The 24,994-nt window shown below is 31.0% G+C and overlaps 1 protein-coding gene and 1 long non-coding RNA gene across 2 annotated transcripts in view; one reads left to right on the forward strand and one right to left on the reverse strand.

Annotated features, from left to right (window-relative positions):
• Window positions 1-20,692, reverse strand: part of LOC143238121 (sterol regulatory element-binding protein 1-like) — a 48,771-nt gene extending 28,079 nt beyond the window's left edge. The window contains exons 1-6 of the mRNA XM_076478080.1: window positions 20,290-20,692; window positions 16,413-17,065; window positions 8,984-9,207; window positions 2,809-2,944; window positions 1,599-1,713; window positions 769-1,149 (exon numbers count right to left, since the gene is read on the reverse strand). Coding sequence (XP_076334195.1) covers window positions 769-1,149; window positions 1,599-1,713; window positions 2,809-2,944; window positions 8,984-9,207; window positions 16,413-17,065; window positions 20,290-20,335 — 1,555 coding nt within the window. The 5' untranslated portion in view covers window positions 20,336-20,692. The remainder of the gene's footprint in view (window positions 1-768; window positions 1,150-1,598; window positions 1,714-2,808; window positions 2,945-8,983; window positions 9,208-16,412; window positions 17,066-20,289) is intronic.
• LOC143238122 (uncharacterized) lies at window positions 246-12,821 on the forward strand. The gene is made up of 3 exons (XR_013020420.1): window positions 246-379; window positions 11,107-11,243; window positions 12,535-12,821. It is a non-coding gene; the product is annotated as an uncharacterized LOC143238122 (long non-coding RNA).
• Window positions 20,693-24,994: the final 4,302 nt, after the last annotated feature.

The raw sequence follows: 24,994 nt of genomic DNA on the forward strand, positions 1-24,994 counted from the left end.
CTTCAAGTCATGTGATCCTGCAAGCAGTTGGCTATAAAAGGCAAGGGAGTACAAAAACATGCACAGTTTTTTTTTAATTGAATCTTTACTGTTAACAAAATAAATGCACTGTAATGTTAATTTTACCAATCACCTGAGCAAACTGGCTAGTTACAAACTGGTAACCTGCCAATTTCCATTACATTCAATGTAAACACATTTACTTTGAGTTTTGAACAAGCCAAAGCCTATTTGCTGCTGCATGACACAGTTCTCAGCAGGTCACAGAGTGCTATAATTAGAGAGCCTGGCCTGCACTTGCTTGACTTGCAACGTATAATGTGAGTGATACTTGTTTGCAGATTAGTAGCGGAAGCAAGGAGGCCAAGATTTCTCTCAAGTAAGTGATACCAGCAGATTTCCCTACCTTGTTGACCAAAATTTAATAATCATACATTTACAATTATTTGGAACTCTACAGTATGTCAAAAACTTAGCATTAAAAAAGCTGAAAAGGAAAAAATTCATGTTTTTTATTTTCAGCTTTCAAACCACAAGAAACTATTCCAAATTATAATATAAAGGCATATTAAAATAAGACAATAAGAATGATGACAGTCCATTACTCAGTACTACTTTTTGTATGCTAAAAAGCTCTTGTAATCATAAATTTTTGTTTGTAGCTTTAACAGCTAAAGAATAAATCAGCATTACCTTGCACAAGAAAATGTTCATACAGTCAGTTCAACTATCACTAGTAAATTACAGGATAACAAATTGAAATCTAACCTTTAAAATCATCCACAGGAGAGGCTGATAAAATAGATCTCCCTGTCCATGGAGATTGTTTCCCAGATTCAAACATAGCACTCCTTGAAACAAAATAACTGAAAGGATTGAAGGCCAAAATCATCAAGACAAAGACAGAGAGAGCCATGCGTGATCTATCCAACATTCCTGTAGTAATAAAACTGTCCGAATTAATCAGAATCTTGGGAGATCCCATAAAAGTATCAGAGTTGGAATCAGAAAGAGGAGAAAATAGTTGAGGTGATGATGGTTCTGAAGAGCTGTTTTCTCCTTGTGAACTTGGAGGAGGAGATAACTCTGAGATAAAGTTTCTTTCAGGTTTAACAGAATTTGAATTGTGCTCCAGAAGGTCTTCTATTTCTTCAAATGAAAATATTGTAACAGTTTTATATTTAGTTTTCTAAATGATGTAATTTTGTCTTATATCATAATGTTGTTCATAAATTACAAAACATGATACACTTATTTTTTGTATATATTGGTGCCATATGTAGCTTTGCACTTACAAAAGTATTTACAGACAAAATAAGACAATGCATAACAGAAGTATATTTTTGGCAACTTTTAATACATTATTATGTAAACTATATTAGATTTCTGACTAGCCAAAAGTAACTGTTATAAAACAAGTTATTAAATTATCTAAAAATATATGTAAGTATATTTAAATGCATTATACCTATAAAATACCTCAGAGTTAAACTGTAAGTTCTTAATCATTGTACAAGAAATTATAATTGTATTAAAAGTTGAAATAATATAAACTAACATTACCTTAAAAACATTTTTATTTTAAATTAAACACTTACTCTGTTTCTGAGCAGCCATTTTTAAAGCCATATTTTCTTGTTTAAGTTTAGCATTTGAATTCTGCAGAAATCTAATATAATCTATAGCCTTCTTGAGTATTCCAGATTTGTTAAGCTATAAAAAAACAAAAAGTTTGTAAAAATCACAACTGTTTGATCCATTTATATTTATTTGTACAAAGTATAATTAATAACATGTACAAATCACAATGATTTAGTACCAATTCTCTGTCATACATCATTTCTCTACTAATTTCAGCTTTTATATATAGTTTTCCATGATTTAGGTAAAGAAAATGGGATATTACTGATATTCTGTAAACATTAACATAACACTCTGTCTTTACTCACATTGCTATACATTCTCCTGTGTTGAGGTCATCATGAAGGTAGACTTGCATTCATAATTTTATTGAACTACTACTTCATGAATACATGTCAATAAGTTTTTGTGTGCCAAATAATATACTTGGTCAAATTACATTTTATGACACCCACAATACATTGTCTATAGTTTCTTAAAATTGAAACCTCAAACTACCATTAGTATCAAGATAGAACATAAAGAAAGAATCCCCTCTCTTTTCTATTTGCTGAAATATCAATATAGAAACACATGTTTATGTACACTGACTTCACTCCATTACATGTTTATAACCAAACAACAACTCGGATTTTCCCCAACATTTTTTTTTTAAGCCTTTGTAAGGTGTCTAGGCACCAAAAACTAAAATACATATCAAACACAAAACAAAAAATACCACAGGAGAAGAAAGTAATTAATCAGAATTTAATGAGTAGTTTCAATTATTGAGAATTTAAGCCATTTATAAAATATATTTCATTTTGAAAAAACTGCAGAAGCTGAGAGTTTCTTCCAACAAAAATGCTGGTAACAAAAATAAAACTGAAACAACAATAAAGCTTGTTATAATCTTTCTGGAAGTGCATAATGTGATTTATATAATGAAAATTAATGAATTTTTTTAAACATAGTTCATAGTAGTATGATTGTAGGTTAAAGGATTAAAAATTTATCTAAATGATTGGAATGTTTGTAGACAACAAAAAACATAGGCCTAATTTCTGTAGTATTACAAGTCCTCCTCCTAACCACAGCAGCACCATCAAATGAGTTTAAGGCATCCAGTAATAATCAAATCAAATTCAATTAAAAACTGAAACCTGCCATACGTGTTCAATAAGTTACCTTTGCATCTTCCCCAACAACAAGATTTTTTAGTTCTGTGATTTTGTCATTGATACTGCTTCTGTACCTACGTTCAATTGCATTATGAGCACTGCGTTTCTCTCCTTTCTCAGGCTGGGCTTTGACTGAATTTATTCTGAAAAAAATATTAAAAATATAAACTGATACAGAAAATCTCAATTTAATTCTAGATGTCTCCCTTCATTACAAACATTTTTACGTCATATTTTTCATAACATATTCAGAATAAGGTTTTGCATTCCTCTTTTTACATAGAATTGTTTTCTTTCAATGACGATGATTACAGTTTAGAGACAAAATATTCACTTAAAACTGATGCAGAATGAGACTTTTTATATTCCTCTTTAGACCACAATTTACTCAACCATCCAGGAAGTGGTCATCTCTTCTGTAAGTAATTTTTCATAACAAAATGTTATCTAATACATTCAAAAACTGTACAGACCCTACAATCCTGATAAGATGTAGCAACAGAAATTGTTTCAAAAGTAACTCAACTATAAGGTAGGAAGAAGCTTGGTCTTTTCTCAAATGCAGCAGCTGCAAAAGTTATCACAATGGAATATTAGTTGTCACCAAATTACCTCATAAAAGAAGCAAGGGTCTAATCCACAGTGCAACATTAGATGAAGAAAAAAGTGGCAGAATATCATATAATCCTGCCATGTATAAAAAAGAAACAAAATAGTAGTTTAACAAGTTGGGCACTTAAATTCAGATGGCCAAAATGACCACAAATTAACATCTAAATATGTCAATATGTTTTTTTTGTGAAAGTACATGTTTAACTGCAAATAGTTACAAATCAAAAAATTTCTCTCTCCATGATCAATATTTTATTTAAAACCACTTTAATGTTCTGCACCAAGCAGGCATTTTACGTTTCCTATACTCCTTTAATGAACTTTCTCAACACAAGTTCAGCCAATTCGACCAGTGTACTTGTTCAGTCTTTATAAATTTAATATTTCTAACTTTCAATATAGTATGTATATCTTTACAAAATTTGGCAGTCTTTCAGTTAACATTACAAGTGTTGCACATCCAAAAATCATATTTTTCGTGAAGTATTTTTAATAAAGTAAAATAAAGATTTGTCCACAAATATATTAAGTATTTGGTTGGGAACAGTTCATGTGCAAAATGATTTTAATGCTAAGATTTAAAAAAAGTTATGTTATCTCAAAAATCTAAAATTTCCTTTATTTAATCCCTAAATACAGTACAAATGTTTGTTTTCAGTAAATCACTCAGCACACATGGAGATCACATGACACTATCGAATTACATTACACACAAGCTAGTAAAGTGCTTGTGTGCATACCTTGTGAAACATATTTATTGTATTACCATTATTATTTATTTTGTCTAATCTAATCTTAATTAAACAAAAAAAATTCCTATTTTAACCTGTTAGTTACATTTATAATAATAAATAAAGAATAAATACAAAAAACAAGAAATAAGGTATGTACCAAATGTTCTTCTTTTTTTGCTCTTGACTAACAACAACACTTAACACTGATTTTTCATACTAGCTATAGTAATGCACTAAATCGTGTTTATTTAATTAAATAATGCACCAAAGAGCATTGACTAATAATATGAAAAAAGCAAACTATTTCTAACTTTCTAAGTACAACACAAGAGCCATTACTAATTCATCTAAACTAGTTGTGATTCCCATAGAACACTTTATATTAAAAGTGAAAGCAATGCTTATCTATTCAGAACACAATGTAATACAAAACCTCATTTCAGAGATGGAAACCTCAGCATTCTATTGGGTAGAGAGAATATATAATTAAACATAAGATAGAGCTATTAACACTCCTACGAAAAGTGTTAATAAATTATTAACATTAATGAAATAAAATCAAATGAAATGGCAATTTCATTTAAATACAAATTTATTAGCCTAATATTAATAACCTTTCAAGTTGCTCTGTGGCCTATTAGGCCCCACTTTTCGTAGGAGTGTTAACAAATTCTAAAAGACAGGATGTGACACGTGGGTGTGAAAGGAGAGGTCTGATTTTTTAATTGATAGCTCTCTAACCAAACAAAAGTGAAAGCTACGGAAATTATGATCTGAGTAATGATGATTTTATATTGCGTAATTTACATCCTTTCATACTTATTGAAGGGGTGGTAGATAAAACAGATAAATAAAAAGAAAATTCATTTTTAATAGATTGTTTAGGCAGAGTATTCATGATGGAACTTTGTAGGATGGACACCAACTGCCTGTTGTGGAGACACAAGTGTAGAGGACGATGTTTCAAAAGTCTTACACCTTGAAGACAAAAGGCGGAACACTTTCAAAACATCGTCCTCTACACTTGTGCCTCCACAACAGGCAGTTGGTGTCCATTCTACAAAGTTTCACTGGGAAAATTCATGATTTTTTAAAATACTGCCTTCTAAAATTAAGGAGTTATATACTATCAAATTATGGATTATTAGTTAAGGTTTTATTCCATACTAATTGGTATCATGTAAGCAAAAAGTAGATTAATAAAGACTACAAAAATTATCATTTTCTGAAATGTGAAATCTCTAGACCATTTAAATAATTATCAAATGTTTTCTAAGTAAAACATTTTCTACTTTATCTGTTATTTTCATTATCAAAAAGGAATTTCTGTATGTTTTCAACAGATTTGACCAATCTAATACCCTCCCTAAAAAATTAAGTAAATATAAATTATGGGTTTTCTTTCTAGCTTGCCTATAAATTATAATTTAAAAACACAAATGATCAATCTAAATAGCTTAAATGCCATAACACTATTTTTATTGCATTGAGCTTTCAGCCATGCCTAGTTAACAGTACAGAAGTTGGCATGACATGACTCGTTTACTCATATTACCATATCTAACAATATAAAACTGAATCTTAGGAAATGACCTGTCTCGATCGTGTTTTAATGGACTAGTATTTGGTAAAATACAATCACATTCCAGTTACAATATGTTATATACATATTTCCAATATTACTATTTACAAATAAGATTTTAAACTTGTTTTTTCTTAAAACATAGAATAGTAAATAAGAAGTAAAACAAAAAATTATCTCTTCTAATTACAACCTTTCTATTTGGTAGTTGCTTCTTATAGGTTGCTAAGCCTTAAGAAATTTTGCATGTGGAGAATGTGAAATGCATTTTTTTAAAGGTTTTACATATACATTTGAATAATCAAAAATAAATAAATTACTTCATAAACATCAAAGAAATTCATTATAATTTATCAAGATTAGTAACAGAGCACTACAAGGGTAACAAAATATGAAATTTTGAAAAGGCTAAAAAAACTTGACTTACCAGCACAAAGGTTTGTCTCAAAAGAAAGAAATGGCACCATTATATTTGAAAATGGTTGGGAAAACCACCTGTGGGACATTCTGAGCTTTTAAGTGGTTATTCACATGAATACAGAATTAAGTGTATATTAGGGACCATTTTCAAAAATTGAATGAGGTGGGTGGGAGGCCACTGTGTTTGATTCAGTACATCAGTGGTATCTCAGTATATAGAAAGGCTGGTTGGAATTTATTGGCACAAAGCAACTAGGCTATCTGTGTCTAGAAATGTAAAGGTAAAATTATTATGAAAGGGTAAAAAAAAGTTTTTAAAGTTAAAACAAAACAATGTTCAAAAATTCACATGAAAGATCTAAATAGAATTTAAAAAAGGCTAATAACCCATAAAAAGTTAAAAACACAAGGAAGTTGGGCAGTATCACCACAGCCAATGACATTGTCCAATGTCAGGGGTATACTCCTAGAAAGACAAGTCAAAAATGGTGCCACTGCTCACAGTTGCAACCATGACACAACAGTAAAATGTGGGCTATTGTGAATTGACAGCCACAAAGTCCACATATTGGTGGATCAGTCTCAGATAAAGGAAAACAATGAGTTAAAAAAAAACAAAACTGACCAATGCATAGCCTAGTTAGGATAACTTCCTACTGATCCTTACAGAAACAAGACAGCAAGAGAGCAACAGAATGATTGATCTGGATAAGCTTGTTTTGATGTTGCTCATTCCAGTCAATTGCTAATTGTATATAAAGTGTTAATGCTACAAAAAATACTGAAATAAGATAACCAAATCAACTAAAAATTAAAAAATGCTATCCCTACTTTAACAAATCACTATTTCTGTTAGTCTGTAAATAGAGATAAAATTTTAAGCAACTCATTTTTCGTAGATTTTGACTTTCTTGTTTCAATACTCTGTAGCATGAAAAGTTTATGTTACTATAGCTGACTATGGTAAGTATATATCAATCCATACTCATCTTCATAAAATTTATATTTTTTTATTATACTTGTTTGTTTCCTTTTTGTCAACTACATTTTTGTGCATCAAGTGTGGGGCAAATGTATATCCAATTTGATTTTATTACTTATTAGGATCTCTACCAACCTACCTTCATATATAATTATATGCACTACTCAACACATCATCCATATATACACACATTTATTTGTATCTTTTTTTGGTACAAGAAAGAAACCATTAGCACCACAGATGGAAGAGTTCTATGAAAGAAATATAGTGACAAAGTTTATTATTTCCCATACAACTTGTCTAGAAAGATCACTTACTCAAATAATTCATTGAAACAGTGAAATTTTGATTTACTCCATAAATGCACATATATAAATCAATTTAGACAGCTTTATAAGTGAAGTAAGCTTTGGTTTTCTTTGCTAATACTGTGAAATAGTTATTGTTAATATTCAGACATCTTAAAAGTGTGATTTTTGTGGTCACCATTTTGTTTCACCATGATCCAAATGTCTCATAAGTCTTTCTTACAGCCATATTAAAATATAATGGCATCATTTCTTTTTTTCAGGAAAAACTTTTGGTTTGGTAAACTGAGTTTTTAACTTGTTTAAATATTTCATTTTTTTAACCACATATAGCTCCATTACTAAACTTGATAAATTATAATGGATTTCTATGGTATTGATATAGTAATTTATTATTTTATGGTTACTGAAATGATATATAAAACTTTAAAAAAATATTTTGTTTCAATCCTCTGCATGTGAAATTTCTTAACAGCTATCAAGTACAAGGACTGTAACCAGAAGAGATAACGGTTTGCTTTACTTTTTCATTTACCATTCTATGTTTCAAGAAAAATAAGTTTAAAATTTTATTTGTAAATAGTAATAATATACATATACATACATATATAATGTATTATAACTGAAATGTGATTGTATTTTACAAAATACTAATCCATTAAAACACAGCTTAGATAGGTTATTTTATAAAAACTAAAGGTCAATTTTATATTATTGAATAAAGTAACATGACAGCACACATGCTGCATCATTGTAACTTCTATCTTAGCCAGCAAAGACTGAAAGGCCAATATGATAAAAATAATAAATATATATAAAAGTATAGTGTTATGACATTTAAGCTATTTAAATCTTCATGATTACAAGTTACAATTTTGTAATCATTCTAGAAATAAGAAAACAATTTATATTTACTTCCTATTTTATATTGTGGTTAGGAGATTGGTCAAATCTATCAAACACATGCAGAGATTATGATTTAATAGTGAAAAATAAGATAAAGTAGTTTTCTTATAAATAATTGATAATTTATCTGAAGGTTCTAAAAATTTGACATGTAAAAATTGGAAAATTTTCTTATGCATGTTCTCTAGTCAACATTCTTAAAGAAAACAATTTACAAGAAATTTCAATTAAAATAATACTTAATTTTAAAACCTGATATTTTGTGCATGAAAGCCTTGTAATATTTACTAATAACCTGAAAAATTATGTAAACATATGTGTAAATTACCAAAAATCATAGTATAATTACTCTCACAGATACCTTCGTAGTTACAAGCTGGATGGATTCCACCCAACATATAATGAAAAGTTTAATACCTGCTGTCATTAAAAGGACAGAAGCAAGCCCACAGAAAGTGACTGAACAATTAAAACAAGTTTTACTACCCCTATTCGTCCAACACGTGAAGCTTACTCATGTAACACTGAACCTAAAAGGATGCATACATTAGAAGGAAGCATCTCATATTTTGAATAATGCCTCAATTAAATAACATATTGCTTAACCTTATGCACACCCTTTAATAATGACTACATACCTGTTTATTGGAAGTTTATCAGGATCCAAGAAAACGGGAATCCCTGTTGTCAATATTGCACCTGCTGGTGGAGTACTAACAACTGTATGAATTGGAGCAGCTGTAGTTGCCATGACAGTTGAAGGAGTTGTAAGAGATGATGTTACACAGGGCACAGTGTTTGCTGTATAAGTAATTATACCCCCTGCATTTTCTTTTTTCAAAAGATGAGTTTGTAACAAGAGCTGGAAAACATTAAAAAATCTAAGAAATTAAAGTTCAAACTTTCTTTAAAAACAGCATAGAAAATAATTTCCCACTGTTTCTTTTAATTAAACTACTATAAAACAATACAATTTTACCTAAAATTGCTTGTAAAAATTCCAGATCTCAAAAGACACCATACAGATTCAGAAATCCTAATATTTTATATTTGAGTTAAATCAATCTACATCTGCTGAAAGTGGATCAGATCTGGAACAGTAGTGGTTCAAATAAAAGTTAAATCAAGTCAGATCTGAGTTGTGATTTAACACTTGGAAATCTTCAACCCAGGATTAAAAACAATATTAATATATTTCTTCAATTAATGCATCTACACCCGAAAATTATACCACATACAATGTAATCCACATCTGTGTGAAAACCAGTTTTAATTACAAACCCAAAATAAATGTTAGTTGACATTATCAGGCAGGCTGTAAAATACAGTTCTTGTATTTAAATATCTTATTACAGTTACATAATACTGCATTTTCATACAATTTGTCATTAAGAATTAATTGCTAAATGTTTTGAGATTTTTATACAAAATTGTTCAAACTTCACTTACCAGCTAAATTTATCTTGTATGTTTTTTTTTAGTATTACAGTTCTTAAAATGTGGTAATAATTTTTTTCCAGTTACTAAAACAATAATTTGCATGGATTAAATTTCCCTTTAAACAGTGATAATGAGTCATTCCATAAAATCCCCTATTTGCTTTTCTTATTCTAACACCATATTTTCTTAGTGTTTGCATTTTCAGTGTTGCATCAGATGAGGGTAATAAATAAAGAATGAGGTTTCTTGAACTCCTTTAAACAAAGCTTTATTATATTTTGATTAAAACAAATTAACAATTTAAATATTTAAGTTATAATTTTCAATGTTTTACAGTACAATCACAAAATCTTTTCCCACTTATTAGGAAAAACAAAAACATACCCCAGTCCTTGAATGCATATTGTTTTTAATTTTGAGATTAATTATCACTAAGTTGTTACTTTCCTTTACAAACACTATACTATATGAGCAAATTTACTTTTGTTGGTCTGTGCTGCAAATATTTCACATGTGGAACTAACTAATGGTTTCAAAATTACCAAAACATCATTACCTCACAAAGCATAACAAAACTGTTGGTCCACAGTTTATGTTCTCAACCTTCAAATAGTGAATTGAAAGACAATTTCTTTTTACTTTTCTTGTATGATTCTGATGTATAAATTTTATTTTCCTAAAAAAAATCACAGAAAACAAAGGTGATAGACTTCAATTCATACCGTCTTTGGATAAAAGAATTTACTGTTTGTGTGATTCTGTTATTGCATAATTTTTCTTTGCTCATAACAATGCAATCTTGTATTTTGATACTATTTCCTGGATTTTTTTCCTTCAAACTCATCCATAACATCATGTACAACTGGATCTTACTTAACACACATCTTACAATTCTCAGTGAGTTTATCACACAGAGATATCCCCAATTTATTCTCAAACATAAAGCAGCAATTAACCAAAAATGGTCCCCATCTTATGACAGGTTCAACTAAATTCAAAAGTTGATGTGCATTTTATGTACAAAACTCTTGTCCATATAGTTCTGGTATTTCTCTATGAAGTTTTAAGACTCTTTGCTAAGTTTGAAATAATGAGTAATTTTTTTCCTGGCAGCAAGTACCTAACTGTAGCTGTCAAAACACAAATACTGAACTATATACGCCCACTAAGCACTGGAATAGAATAAAATAAAGGACCGTGCTCTCCATCCAAATCCCTTCCAGTACTTTTTGATCCATCAAAAAGAACTGAGCTTGTATCATTGTAATCAGAGGATGGATCTTAGAAAGCACATGTCAATATCTCAATTTTATTTTCACAGGTATTGTGGCTTTGAATTATCCGAGATGTCAAACCAAGCAACACAGAGACCATGAGCAACACCTTACACAAAACTATCCATGTATGTACTCCAGAGAAAATCATGCCCTAGGACAAATAATTGAATCAGCATTAAAGGTAAAAGATACCTTTATTCCTTTTACTACTGAACCTACGTCTATAGCTTTCCGAGTTTGAATTAGCATAAATCTTCCTAAATGTAACTGGTGCTGTAATTCATTGAAACAATAAATATGAAGAAGTCCTCATTTCAGGTGAAAAGTTTCTCATGGGTGTTCATTTGCTTGGGATTTGTGTGTTGCACTGAACTAATTAATGTTTATAATGTTGCTCTGACCACTGCATCAGCAAATAAATGAGGTACCCCATGTCACACAGTAATTTCCTTACTTTTTGGTTATACCCACTTTAATCCTCTTCAATAAGTTTCTTCACACTGTTACAAAATGGATAAAAAAATTAATTTCAAGCTTGCATGTTCCATAACATATTCCAACAATAATCTGATGCATTCTTCTTAAATTATACTCTGCATTGGCCATATCAGTTTTGCAGAACTTTGAAAAATTGGAACAACCTCAGTGTTCCATAAGAGAGACTCTGATGTGGCATATATAGTATATACTTAGAATAAATGTTCTTGTATTCAGAGCTATCATTGTATCAGATATAGAGACTACAGTTAGCTTCTCATGCGTCTGTCAATAAGTTGACTACTTGTACAGTGTTCGGAAAGTCACTGTGCACTTATACATTTATTAACAGACATGTTTCAATATAGAATACAGGATGTAAATACAAATGACAATTATAAACAATGTTGAATGTGACCCCCGTTGGCATCAATACAGGCCTGGATCCTTCTTATTTTGTTTCTAAACACTGCTATCAGTTGCTGGCTTGAAATAGACTGAATAAAATATGATTACAAAACTGCACAGTGACTTTCCAAACACCCTGTATATATTTTTTTTCTTTTACAAGCATGGAAATGTCTCTGACACACACAGTTAAATAAAAATATATTTGGTTTCAGGTATCAAGTTAGTCTCACAAGATGTAAATCAAACTGTGTCAATATTAAGGTAATAAATACATATAATAATAAACATATTTAATAGGCTTTATATTATTTAGCAACAGAGAAAGTTGATTATACACTGTACTTTGTGAATGGCATGAAATTAATTTCAGAAGATCTATTAAATACTGTTGACTCAAAGAATATTTTATAAATAATGACGCAATCAAAAGTACTACTTCAGCATTAGTGATATCTGAATCATCATACAATTCGATATTAGACTGATCTTCATGGTTTTTATCTTTTGTAATATTTTCACTTCCACTCATTATATTTTCATTATTATCAATATCATCCTCTAAAGAGTATGCGTGTTTTTTATAGAAAAGCCACATCGGACTATCTGCTGAGCCCACCAAGGGCAATCGAAACACTGATTTTAGCTTTGTAAATCCTGGAGACTTACTGCTGTACTAGCAGGGCAGCCCTCTAAAAAGCCATCCATAGAAACGCTTTTATTGTTTGAGTCTGGTTCATAATTCTGAATTATCACTTGAGCTCCATCTACAGGCCTATCATTAACCATAGGATCATGAAAAGTAGACCTATCTATATGTAAACCTTATCTATCTAGTTTCTCCTGAATATGAATAAAAAAATTGTTAATTATATCATTAGTATTACATCATTTTGCTTATTCAATACTTAACTGTTTGTATAATACATAACATACATAAAAAAGTTAGTATAATGTCTGATTCAAATTTACTTAAAAGTGTATGCAACCTAAAACATGTTTTTGCATGTAATTATTATTGTAAAACTTCATTGTAGCCAAAATATCATTAAAAAAGGTAAAGCTCAACTTAAACTGATTACCTAAAATATTTCATTTTACTTACCTATGCATCTGGATCTGTCAGATAACTCTTACAAAGCACACATTTTTCAAATGATATCATACTTATTTCGACCTTGACTAAATACTGCTAGTACTAATAGTAGTGTTTGAGTAATATTATTAAAGCATGAGTTTGGTTTTTGAATGGAGTACTAGTAGTAGTGTTTGAGTAATATTACTAAATCATGAGTTTAGTTTTTGAATGGTTATCTTATTAATATTAAACATTATTTCATTATGATTTAACACTGAATAAAGTATGCATTCATTCAAATTGTGACTGAATTAAAAGTAGTCGTGTATAAAAAATGTGTTGAAAACAATTCCAGTTATCTCTCTCAATATGTGATCTGTCAATCTGACCAACCATGTGACTTCTTTGTATCTGTTTAGTTTTTATAAATTTAATACTAACTTTTAATATAGCATATATATTTTCACAGACTTTGGCAGCCTTTCATTTAACATTATGATAAGTCTTTCACAAGCAAAAAAAACATATTTTTTTAATGAAGTATTTTAAATAAACTAAAATAAAGCCAGTTGTTATCTTTCCTGTGGAATAAAACTTCTACTAATAGTGAAATTGACAGTCCTCCATTCATAAAATGTTATACAATAAATCATTTGATAGACGTAGACCTTGAGTTTCTATTAGTTATAAATATTACATGATTAAACATAAGATAGAACTATTAACAAATCTTGAAAAGAGGATGTGATAGGTGGGTGTGGCAAGAGGGGTCTGATTTTTCTGTTTGATAGCCCTATAACCAAACAAAACTGAAGGCTATAAAAAACTATGGTTTGTCTGAGTAATTATAATTTTATAGTGAGTAATTTAAATTTAATTTCACACTTATTGGAGGAGTGATGGATAAAATAGAGAAAAGAATATGCCTAGAAGAAATGTGCCACTATACTAATTGACATAATAACCATAAAGTAGATTAATAAAATTTTGAACTTAAGCCACTGGAGTTTTGTGTCATGGGCAGCAAAGGATGCTTGTGGCAAAATAGTTAAGCTTGACTTTCCTTCTTCCACATTTTAATATAATGGAATCAGCAGTTGGGTATTCTTTCATAAAAGAAATTAGCTTTATCAAACACTTGTCACTCTCCTCGACTTATCAACAACTGATGTTTGAAACAAGAAAGCTATGTAACTTCAGCAGAAACAAGTATAACAATAAAAAAGTTTTTTTTTTATCCCCATGCATATACCTTGACATTTTAAATAAAACAAAATGTCATCAGTCTCTAGGCTTGATGTAAATTGTTTAAATCCTTTGTGTTTGTGTAATAATTATCACAACTTGGAGTAATTCTAGAATTAGTAGTAATAACATCTAACCTTGAGCTGAGACTTCCAAACTCATAAATTTTTATAAGCTTAACAGTCTGCAGTACCACTATTTAGTCTTTAAACATCACAAAATCTATAAAATTTGAAACTGTAATTTTAAACATATACAATTCAATGTCTTAAGTACACAAATTCTCAGAGAAAGTGAGAATACAAGATGCTTAAATAACCATACAACTTTAAACTATTAAAATACAAAGGAGAGACTTATGATTTAAAAAAAAAATGTTTATTCATATTCCTGACACATGTACCAGTAAAAATAAATTTATATTTAAAACACTTCTTGGATGCCTTCTAAATAAAGGTAACAAATATATTGTAAGGGAAAAACAACTTCACAGATCAGGGTTTTTAGTTTTGATATACAAAACAAAATTGACAGGTCCAATTCATATTGGATATTGACAGTAAATCTTTACTTTATAAAACTGCTTGTTTTGTTTTATTAAGAAAGAAATCTTATTACCCAGAAAAAATCAAGATTATGTACCTTGTGTGTTTAATTTTAATAAATCCTCAAAGAAAACACAAAAGATGATGAAAGAAGTTAACAGGTCTGAAAATATATGCAAAAGAGCTCATGAAAGAGAAATTAAACTGATCTTGAGCAAATGCAGCTGCTAGTTTGATATGAAATTTGACATCACATAAAAACATAAAGGTAACTGTTGAGTTCTTAAAAGCTATCAAGTGCATACAGTATATAACTGTTATAGAAATATACATGCAAATATCTTTTCAACTTCATGCAACTACAAAAACTCAATATAACAGAAAAGAAAACACAAAATATACAAAAAGAATATAACAGTATCATCAGGCATATTTTCATTAACACATTATTTACTTTGGTGAATTATTCCAACCACGTACAACATTAGTGCTTGAGTTTTAACACTAAGTCATATACAAGCCTCAATTCTAAACAGTAAAGCAGCTAAAAGACTGCAAGCTCTTCCAATACTGAAAGAAGGTTCACAAATGTTATTGATGTCATGAAATACCAATGACAATCTTAACCAATATTACAAAAACAATTTAACATTGTAAACTGCGAGAAAAACTTACCCTCTTCTGCATTTAGTATCCCAAATAAACAGAACCATCTTTCTTACTCTGTAAAACTGTGATGGCCCTTACCAACTATTTGACTGACTCTTAAATGCTTATTTGTTTGTGTTTGAATTACATGCAAGGCTACATGAGGTCTATCTGAATAAGATGTCCCTAATTTAGCAGTGAAAGACTAGAAGGAAGGCAACTAGTCATCATTACCCATTGCCAACTCTTGGGCCACTCTTTTGCCAATGAATACCCTTACTAAAAGTAATTTGCATGTCCTTATACTGTTATGCATAAACTGTCCTGAAGATTCTACAAAGTACTTACAGATATCTCCTCACACTAAACATATAGCTAAGTAGTGAAACCATCAATCCAACCATTTATAAACAAATATGGTTCCTGTACTTGTATACAGTTGACTATACTAGTTTTTCAAAATACCTCATGTCCATCACTTAAAATATATTCTGATTTTATCTACTGTTTCAATGAGCTACTTCAAAACTTAACTGTAACTTGTATATAATTCACCAGTAACATAAAATTATTTTCTTTATTTGCTCTCATAAACCAAAGATTATTATTAATTACTAAATAATTGTTTATTGTTTTCAGATGAAGTCCATCTGATCAAAATGTTACTTTTAGCACTCTACAAATAAAAAATAAATTGGACCTATTTCAGTGTGAGGTAATCTTCATTCTCTACTTTGTTGTTATTTTTTAATGTCACACATCTCTAACACAGACAGGATGAGCAAGCAGCAATTTTGACTATTGTGGGATGGTGAGGAGGCAAAGAGATTATTTAATGAAGATAAGCAGATTTTTCTTGTATTTTGGACAAAATGAATATTTTGTCTTCCTAAAAACTGCATATCTCTCCACCTACCACCATTTTACAATCATTGTGTGAATGCCTTACCTGTTGAACTTTTTGGGTTGGAAGCTGACTGAGTTCCTGTAGCAACTGTTGTTTCTTTTGTGCTTTAAGTGCAGCAACTATATCATCAATACTTGCACTTTGTGCTACAGTATTCTGATTCAGTCGTGCCTGAGACACTGAAGTGATGATCTGGTTAAGAGGTTGGACAAGAACATTTTGAGGAACACTGACTTGGCCTAGGTGAGACATGCTTATTTGCTGAGTAAGAGATGAGTGTGACTGATTGGTCATTGCAGCTGATGGTTTAGCATCAACAATTAGAGTCTGAGCTTGTTTGTCTGGATCAATGTTGATGAGTGATGTCACCTTCTCCCCAAGTGTACAAGGTTGGATCTCATGAGAAAATTGATCTGTGTTGACAGCATTTGTCTGCTGAACTTCTTGTAATAATAACTGTGTGTTAAGACTGGACAAGTGACCACTTATAGAAGGGCAAGTAATCTGTGAATTGTTCTGATGTGAAACATCCATCTGAGAATCTGCTACTGCTCCTATCCAGTCTGGATGCATTTCTTCCTCAAGTACCTTCAAAGAAGGATAATGTGAGTCAAACAAACTCAGCAAGTCTGAATCACAAAAACCAGGTGATGGATTTTCCAAGTCATTCAAAGGGTTGACAAGATTCATGATATCTGAAAATTTTAAAAAAATGTTACTCTCTCCATATATACACATATACTTCTATACTTAATTTGACTATTTCATTTAGCAAAATATCTCCACACTACATACCCGTTTTCATCTCTTGTATAACATTAAATTCAGTGATGAATTTTTGGCATTTCTGTAGCTTTCAAAACATAAATGATTAAGTTTTAAATCTGGCAATGGTATATTTTTTATTTATTTACTAAAAACTGCAAACTAACTAAAAATTTGAAACAACAAATTTGTTAACCTTACTAAATTACATATTGTAGGTTACTAACACAATTCCATGTATGAAAAAAGGTTGGGAAAAAGCAGAAATAAACTCAAAAAGACAAAAATGGTATCTTTGTAAACATCAATAACTCTTTCCATGCATCAAATAAGACCAAGGGAATAGGAGATGTATTACAACTAAATAAATATGAAACATTAAATGCTTAGACTAACAATTTTAATATAAAAAAAGAGCAATAGTGTAACTCTACATTCCCCCACCCCATCTCTTCAAGACACACATTAAATCAAGTTTGTTTTTTATTTATAAAAATAACATACAGCATTCTCTTCAGATAATAAATATAAGCCTTCCCCTATGAACTATTTATGTAAGATGTTTTTCATTACATGTATGTTTCACTCATTTTATACATATTACCTTGAAAATAAAAGGGTTTTCAAGTAAAAATAATGTATTCATGATGAAATTATCAATAAACTATACAAATTAATACAGTTGAAGGTTAAAATCTACCCTTTACCACAGACTTAATAAATTACTTAATGTTACTGACAACATCAAGTTATTGGATGTTTGTGGCTACAAAGAAGGTACTGCTGCTTTATAGAATGGCTTAAATTATTTTATTCAGTTATAAGAATAAATGGAAGACTGGTTTTAATTATAACATATAGAGGGTAATGCATTTAAGTTACCATAATATTGAAGGGGAATAAACTTAAGTGTTATGGGAAAAATAAAGAAATTGGTGTTGCTGACAAGCACAGTCTCTTCGATCACTCTCATAGCATGATGCTCTCAGTAGCAGGGCAAACACTAGGCAAGTCTACAGAGGTTAACCTTATATTGCACAAGTTCAGAGGAGGGCAACTAGGATGGTACCTGGATTAGAAAACTTGTCATAGAAAGAGAGGTTATCATCTTTGAAATTTTCTCTCCCAGGTAAGGGGGATTAGAGTTTTAAGATTAATGGAATTGAATGCATAAATGCATTTTTTTTTTCATATCAAATGATAAGAACAGCATGACTTTAGGACACAAACATAAATTTTACCAGGGTAGCAGTCATCGAAGTTTGTTTTTTTTAACGGTAGTTAACTTTTGGAATTTTCTGCCTTCAGATGTAGTTGACAGTAATTTTAAAAGAAAGCTTAACAAATATCAAAATGATAAATGCTGACTTTGATTTTCCCCCCTTTTAGTTTAGTGGATTGAATTTTTGTAATTTTGTACCCACTAATAATATATAAGGTAATCATGCATTTTAAAAGACTTACTAACAATGTAAAAATGTCACTTCCACAAACTGTCATTAAAATGGTAAAAGTATACTGCACTAGAAAATGATGACTGCATTTCTATTGCCTTATAGATTATGCCCAACTTCCTTTTATCTTTTAGTTACTATGTCTTTTGGTCATAGAACAGAAATGGTGTTATAAAATTATGACCAACTTCATACTTCATCCCTAAAAGTTATTTGTGTAGATTGTGTGCAACTTTTTTTCTGTGCAGTATAATATTGGAATAAGTTGTTTTCAAATGTCTACATAAGTTGCATGTCAGATGGTGTAAACACTAATATTTTATAATGAGGTTTAAATATCTCACACTTCTCATTTCACTGTAAAAACATAGCCATCTCAGGTGTATACATTTCTATTTGTGTTGGGGACAAGTTTTGTTGAATTCATATCAGTATTTCTCGAAATATCAAATGAATTTTGTTTTTGGCATTAGGCTGTCACACAGATCTTAATAAGGCATGTGCACAGCCAACATAATTATCAACCCCGCAAATACTAACAGAGCAAAGTAAAGCTTATGTATGGCATTAAACATGGGTATTTTTAGCTGTACTCAGAGGACAGGTGTCTCAGAATGACTTAAATCAATGGACTAACTGGGCAAAGACTTGACAAATGATCTTCATTTATAGAGTATGTGCAAATGCAATGCATCTGAACTGTCAATTTAATCTCATATTTAATACAGAAGATAATCCACTCAACAGCATGACTGAAAAAAGGTATTTTGTCACAAGTGTGTTCAAATTTCAAGTCATTAAAGCAATTAAGGTGGTATTCTGTTGCTATTAGCAAAACTACTAATGCAAATGTGCATTTATAGACACATTTTTATGTATGAAAGCACATTATGATAATATAATAATAAACTCACAATATAATTATATGAAACCAGACCAATATTCTGTCAAAATACATAGTATGCTCCCAAAAAAAAATACAACCCTTTGTTATACTTATGAACTGTAGTGTGTCAATTTACTATTGTAGATATATTGTTAAATAAAATTACTTACTTATTTCTTTACATAAAATGCACTTACGCAAAATACAGCACATTTTTCACCTCTACCTAAGATACCAACTATTTATTACTGTCCAGTTAGCAGGATGTATGCGAGAACTGCCCTATATTCAAACAACATATGATAAAACTGATAACACATAATACATGTTAAACAAGAACAAATTGAAAGATTGAAATATTTTTCTCTTTAAACTGACAGGTAGTCGTACTGAAATTTGAAGCTTACAAAATCATTTATGGATTCAAAAGGAATCAGAATGCATGCCCCAATTTTTTGTAGTCATATTTAAAAACTACTGATTAAGAAAAAGAATTATGTTCCATTCAGATTTTTCTAACACTAGTCACAATAAAAGGGTGATTGGCTCATGCAATGATTTACTATCGGTCACTAATACTTTACAAACACAATACTTTAATTTTACAACAAACGGAGCAAGTGAAACTTAAAAGAGCAACCAATTATTTCCTAAAAAACAAGTTTTAAGTTGTTTTTACTTTTTCTCAAGAGTTGGTGTAGACAGAGAGCTTTTACGAACAAATCAGTCCTTTTGCTGTCCGTATGTTACAATTTTTATTGTTAATAGTATTGAACAAGTAAACTAGTACCAACAAACATTAACAATAACATACCATCCAACCGGTCTTGCTCAAACTGTACATCAGATTCCAGTTCCATGATGAATTTTAACGATGAATTACATTAAATATTACTTTTAAACTTGTTATTTGTTTGTTATTGCCACAACTTACATTATTACAATAGTACTCATACACTATAATATAGTATCACTATCACTGAGTGCCAGTATCAGTTAGTTCAATGCATTTGGTTTCTAAATTTCGCATTTTCACAAAGCGGGTCTAACAAATTATATTTATAACTGTGGATCTTAACACTTGCAAGATGTATAAAATAAATTCCACTGCCCCAAAACAATCACATTAATAAATAATCAACTTCCCTCATCCTATCCTCTCTTAAACAAACTTGGTAAACATTCCACAATTACGTTGTTTCTGTTTACTTTTACATCATAAGCTATGACCACACGATGACAACCAATCACAAAGGTGTATTAGATCGGATGATTTTACGTCATCTACTAGAGTCTGAATTAAAAAATTGAACAGCAAAGGACACGCGAAAGATACTATTGGCGTTTCTGATTGATCAAGATAAATACATAGATACATAATAAAGATAATGTATACAGCGGCGTGGCTTTCAGCTTCTTACTTCCGATACCACTCAATTTAAGCCTAAAGGTTTTGTTTTTTGTAAATAATAAATGAATTTCAAATTTTAATGAATGTTGCGGCGTGTAATTTACTGAAAGCAAAATTGCCCCTCGATAACATTAACAAGAAACTTCACACTGCATTGAGATTTATCGTGCTTAAAAGCACGAAACTTATATTGAATTGTTATTTAGTTTTGCACTGCCTTTTATTTAATCCGTAACCCAAATTTCAAACATTTAAAATAATTAGGTTTTGAGGACCAGATAGTTAAGGCACTCGACTCGTAATCTGAGGATTGGAGGTTCGAATCCCCGTCACACCGAACATGCTCGCTCTTTCAACAGCGGGGCGTTATATAGTAACAGTCAATCCAATTATTCGTTGGTAAAAGAGTAGCCCAAAAGTTGGCGGTGGGCGGTAATGACTCGCTGCCTTTCCTCTTGTATTACACAGCTAAATTAGAAACGGCTATAACAGATAGCCCTCATGTAGCTTTGTGCCAATTTGTTTTGAATTTCGCGCAAAGCTACACGAGGGATATCTGCACTAGCTATCCCTAATTTAGCAGTTTAAGACTAGAGGAAAGACAACTATTGGGCTACTCTTTTGCCAACGAATAGTGGGATTGACCGTCACATTATAACGCTTCCACTGTTGAAAGGGCGAGCATGTTTGGTCCGACGGGGATTCGAATCCGCAACCCTCGAATTACGAGTCGAGTGCCTTAACCATCTGCCCCTGTCGGGCCCACATTCTGGCACTAACCATTATTACAATCATGTACTGGTAAAATCTAAATGAACGTAAGTAAAAGATTGGGAAGAATTTTGGCTATAAATAATAAACGATACCAAAGAAGCGCAATAATATAAAGTCTTGAAAATCTCGACCAACACTATTATTGTTTTAATATAGTGTGGTGGTTGTTGAGCTCAAAGTTACAAAATGAGCTATTTCTGGTCTGCTCATCATAGGTATCGAAATCCAATTTTAAGCGTCGTAAGCCTTCAGATTTACCATTGACTGTGTATGTGTATGTATGTGTCTCATACATTAATTTGAGACTAATAACAAGTGGTAGACATTGCATAGCACTATAATATATAAACAGATATATATTTATTAGTTTTCCACTTGACCAAAATCTAGACATTAGTGAAATAAAAACAGAGATCTCTAAAGGACTTTCAGGTAGTTAAAAAAACAGCACTTTTGAGTTTTTTCACTAGGTGGATTTAATTACGACTAGTAAAGAATAAGTGATGGCGCTGGAGTATAATGTCTACCAGGTACAGCTACCTCACTATCAGGAATGAAAATGAGAATCATTTGTTCAGCCATGATCTCTCCCAATAGAAAATTCAAACTGTTGAAGTGAGATATCAGTGTAATATTAATATTAAGTAAAAGAGCCCAAAGACATGTTCGTCAACGTAACATATCACTTAATCTGCTAACCAGAATCAAGAGCTACGAGGCATCGAAAGAACTGTTACCTTTGATTACTGATCAAGAAATCAAATGTTATGAACCTCTGTATTCACTGCTGCTGGTGTTTGTATAAAGCAGATGAACGTGCCAAACTTTATAGGTATCATAAATGGGATTTGTGCTATCTATTCAAGCATTTCAAACAAATAATTGTCTGAACTGCCTGGATTCAGAGACAAGTGAGGCAAAAATGATTGATTCTCAATTTCATTTGATCAACCCAGTGCTTAATTCTGTTGAGCATTTGGATGAGAACATAGTTATAAGTAAGATAAAACCAACGTTATGACTCATTAGTAAAAAAATAGTATTTATTAGGCCAGTTTAAAATTTAAAACATGGGCCTCAGAAGATTTTAGCTGCATATGTTGATTACCTGTATTGGTTCCATTGGAAGGTGTACCTAATTTGTTTTTTATTTCGTGCAAATCTTCAAGAAGACTATCTGCGCCAGCCGTCCCTAATTTAGCAGTGTAAAACTGGAGAAAAGGCAGCTACTTATCACCACCCACTGCCAACTCTTGGGCTACTTTTTTTACAAACGAATTATTTGGTTGACCGTACCATTATAACTTCCCCACGGATGAAAGGACGAACATGTTTAGTGGCGTGGATTTGAGCCCTCGACCCTGAGATTGCGAGTCGAGCGCCCTAACCACGTGGTCATGCTAGGCGTGTAACCTGGTAATCGTTAGGAGATCCTAATAAACAATAATTTCAAGCACTTACAAAATGATCTTAATTAGACCACAAGTTCAGTAATCGTTTATCATGATAATATATACCTACGTTATCACAGAATGAAAATATTATGATTCTAATGCCTGATGCCTGCTGGTACCAAAAATTGAATTGGAGAGGCCACCTTACCTGATCAATATGCTTTTAAAACTGTTTTCAAAATAATCTTCTAACATCAAAAATAAATGATGTGTTTTGATTATGAGTATTACTTCATTTTAACTTTTGAGAATGTTTTGTTTTTAGATTCCCCAGCATAATGTTTCAAAAAGTCTTTATGAATAGTGTTATTTTCTGATTTCAGGACACAAAAAAACAAAAGAAATTCTGCCATTTTGATGATAAGAAGTTTCCAAAAGAGACTGGCTTCTAAATCCAAGAACAAAAATTTCCAGTTTTTGTATTGTTTGTATCCACTTATTTTTGTTAGTCATATCATTCTTGCAATGCCTATTTTGCCCTTAGAACAGATACACGAGTATCTTTGAAATATTTTCTAATCCTGTCAAAGTATTCTGGAATTCCTATTTTTGCTTTATTACATACAAATTTTATCTGTAGCTCAATAACTTCTGTAGCATTCAAACACCATTTATAAATGACCATATGAACATTTGTGCCTTTTAGTATTTTTAGTTGATATTGCCATGAACTGGCACAAGGTGCTGATACTGTTTTTACAGACATTTGGTGCTAAGCACTGTTGTAGTCAGCAGTAAAGACGTCGTTAAGTGCTTAAAATATTCGGGTCTTGGGCCCATAAGCGCTGGAATATTTGGCGTTTCAGCGTGATATCTAAGATGATTTTCTATTTTGATTTTTCAAGATACCAGTTGGAGATTCAAGGCACTATCAGATATAATTTGATCCCGAGCCCTTTGTGCCAGTGCCTAGCGATGTCCCCGATTAGCAGAGAAAAGTATGTATAGTTGTCAAATTCGTGTTCGTGCGACTATTTTGGTCGATACTGAAAATTTAATATTCAATGATCATTTGTGGTCAATGCAAAATTCGTTAATATCTTTGCTGATTGACAGACCAGATATGTTTTTCCTTAATGAAAATAAATACACTCACAACAGTCAATAAACTGTAATATACCACTGATTTTATTTTACAATCACAACAGTCAACAAACTATAACATCACACTGATTTCATTCCATTGTACCATATGTATGGGTCATCTCAAAATTTAAAGCATTTTGACTTGTTGGTCACTGGTTTATGTGGTACTACATGGTGTCAAATATATTTAATTTTCAAGTGGCGCTATGGAATTTTGTGGAATTCGATTTTAAGAACACGAATTAGTGATGTTATTCAATTCTGAGGGTCGCGGGCTCGAACCCCCATCACACCAAACATGCTTGTCCTTTTAGCCTTGAGGGTGTTATAATGTGATGGCCATTCCCACTATTTGTTGATAAAAGGGTAGTACAAGAGATGGTGGTGGGTGGTGATGGCTAGCTACCTTCCCTTTAGTCTTACACTACTAAATTAGGGATGACTAGTATAAACAACCCTCGTGTAACTTTGCACGAAATTCAAGAGCAAACAAACAAAATTTAAAAATGTATTTGTTCAATTTTCTTTTAGTTTATAATAATAGCCAGTTTTAAAGCCTCTGCTTTGCTAATTGTGATCTTAATTACGGAGTTTGTTTATTTATTTATTTTGCTCTTTTCGTGTTCAATTTATAGCGCATTATTTGAAATCGTAATCCAGGATTTACCTCCAAGTGCGATTTTTAGTGCATTGTTTAAAACCACCTTATTGCATTTATTTTCGTGTACGAACCTTAGTGTATTGTGCAAATCTTATTGCATTTATTTTTCTGGTGTGAGTTTAAAATGTTAATG

This window comes from Tachypleus tridentatus, chromosome 13 (genome assembly GCF_004210375.1).
Source record: "Tachypleus tridentatus isolate NWPU-2018 chromosome 13, ASM421037v1, whole genome shotgun sequence".
Taxonomy (NCBI): domain Eukaryota; kingdom Metazoa; phylum Arthropoda; class Merostomata; order Xiphosura; family Limulidae; genus Tachypleus; species Tachypleus tridentatus.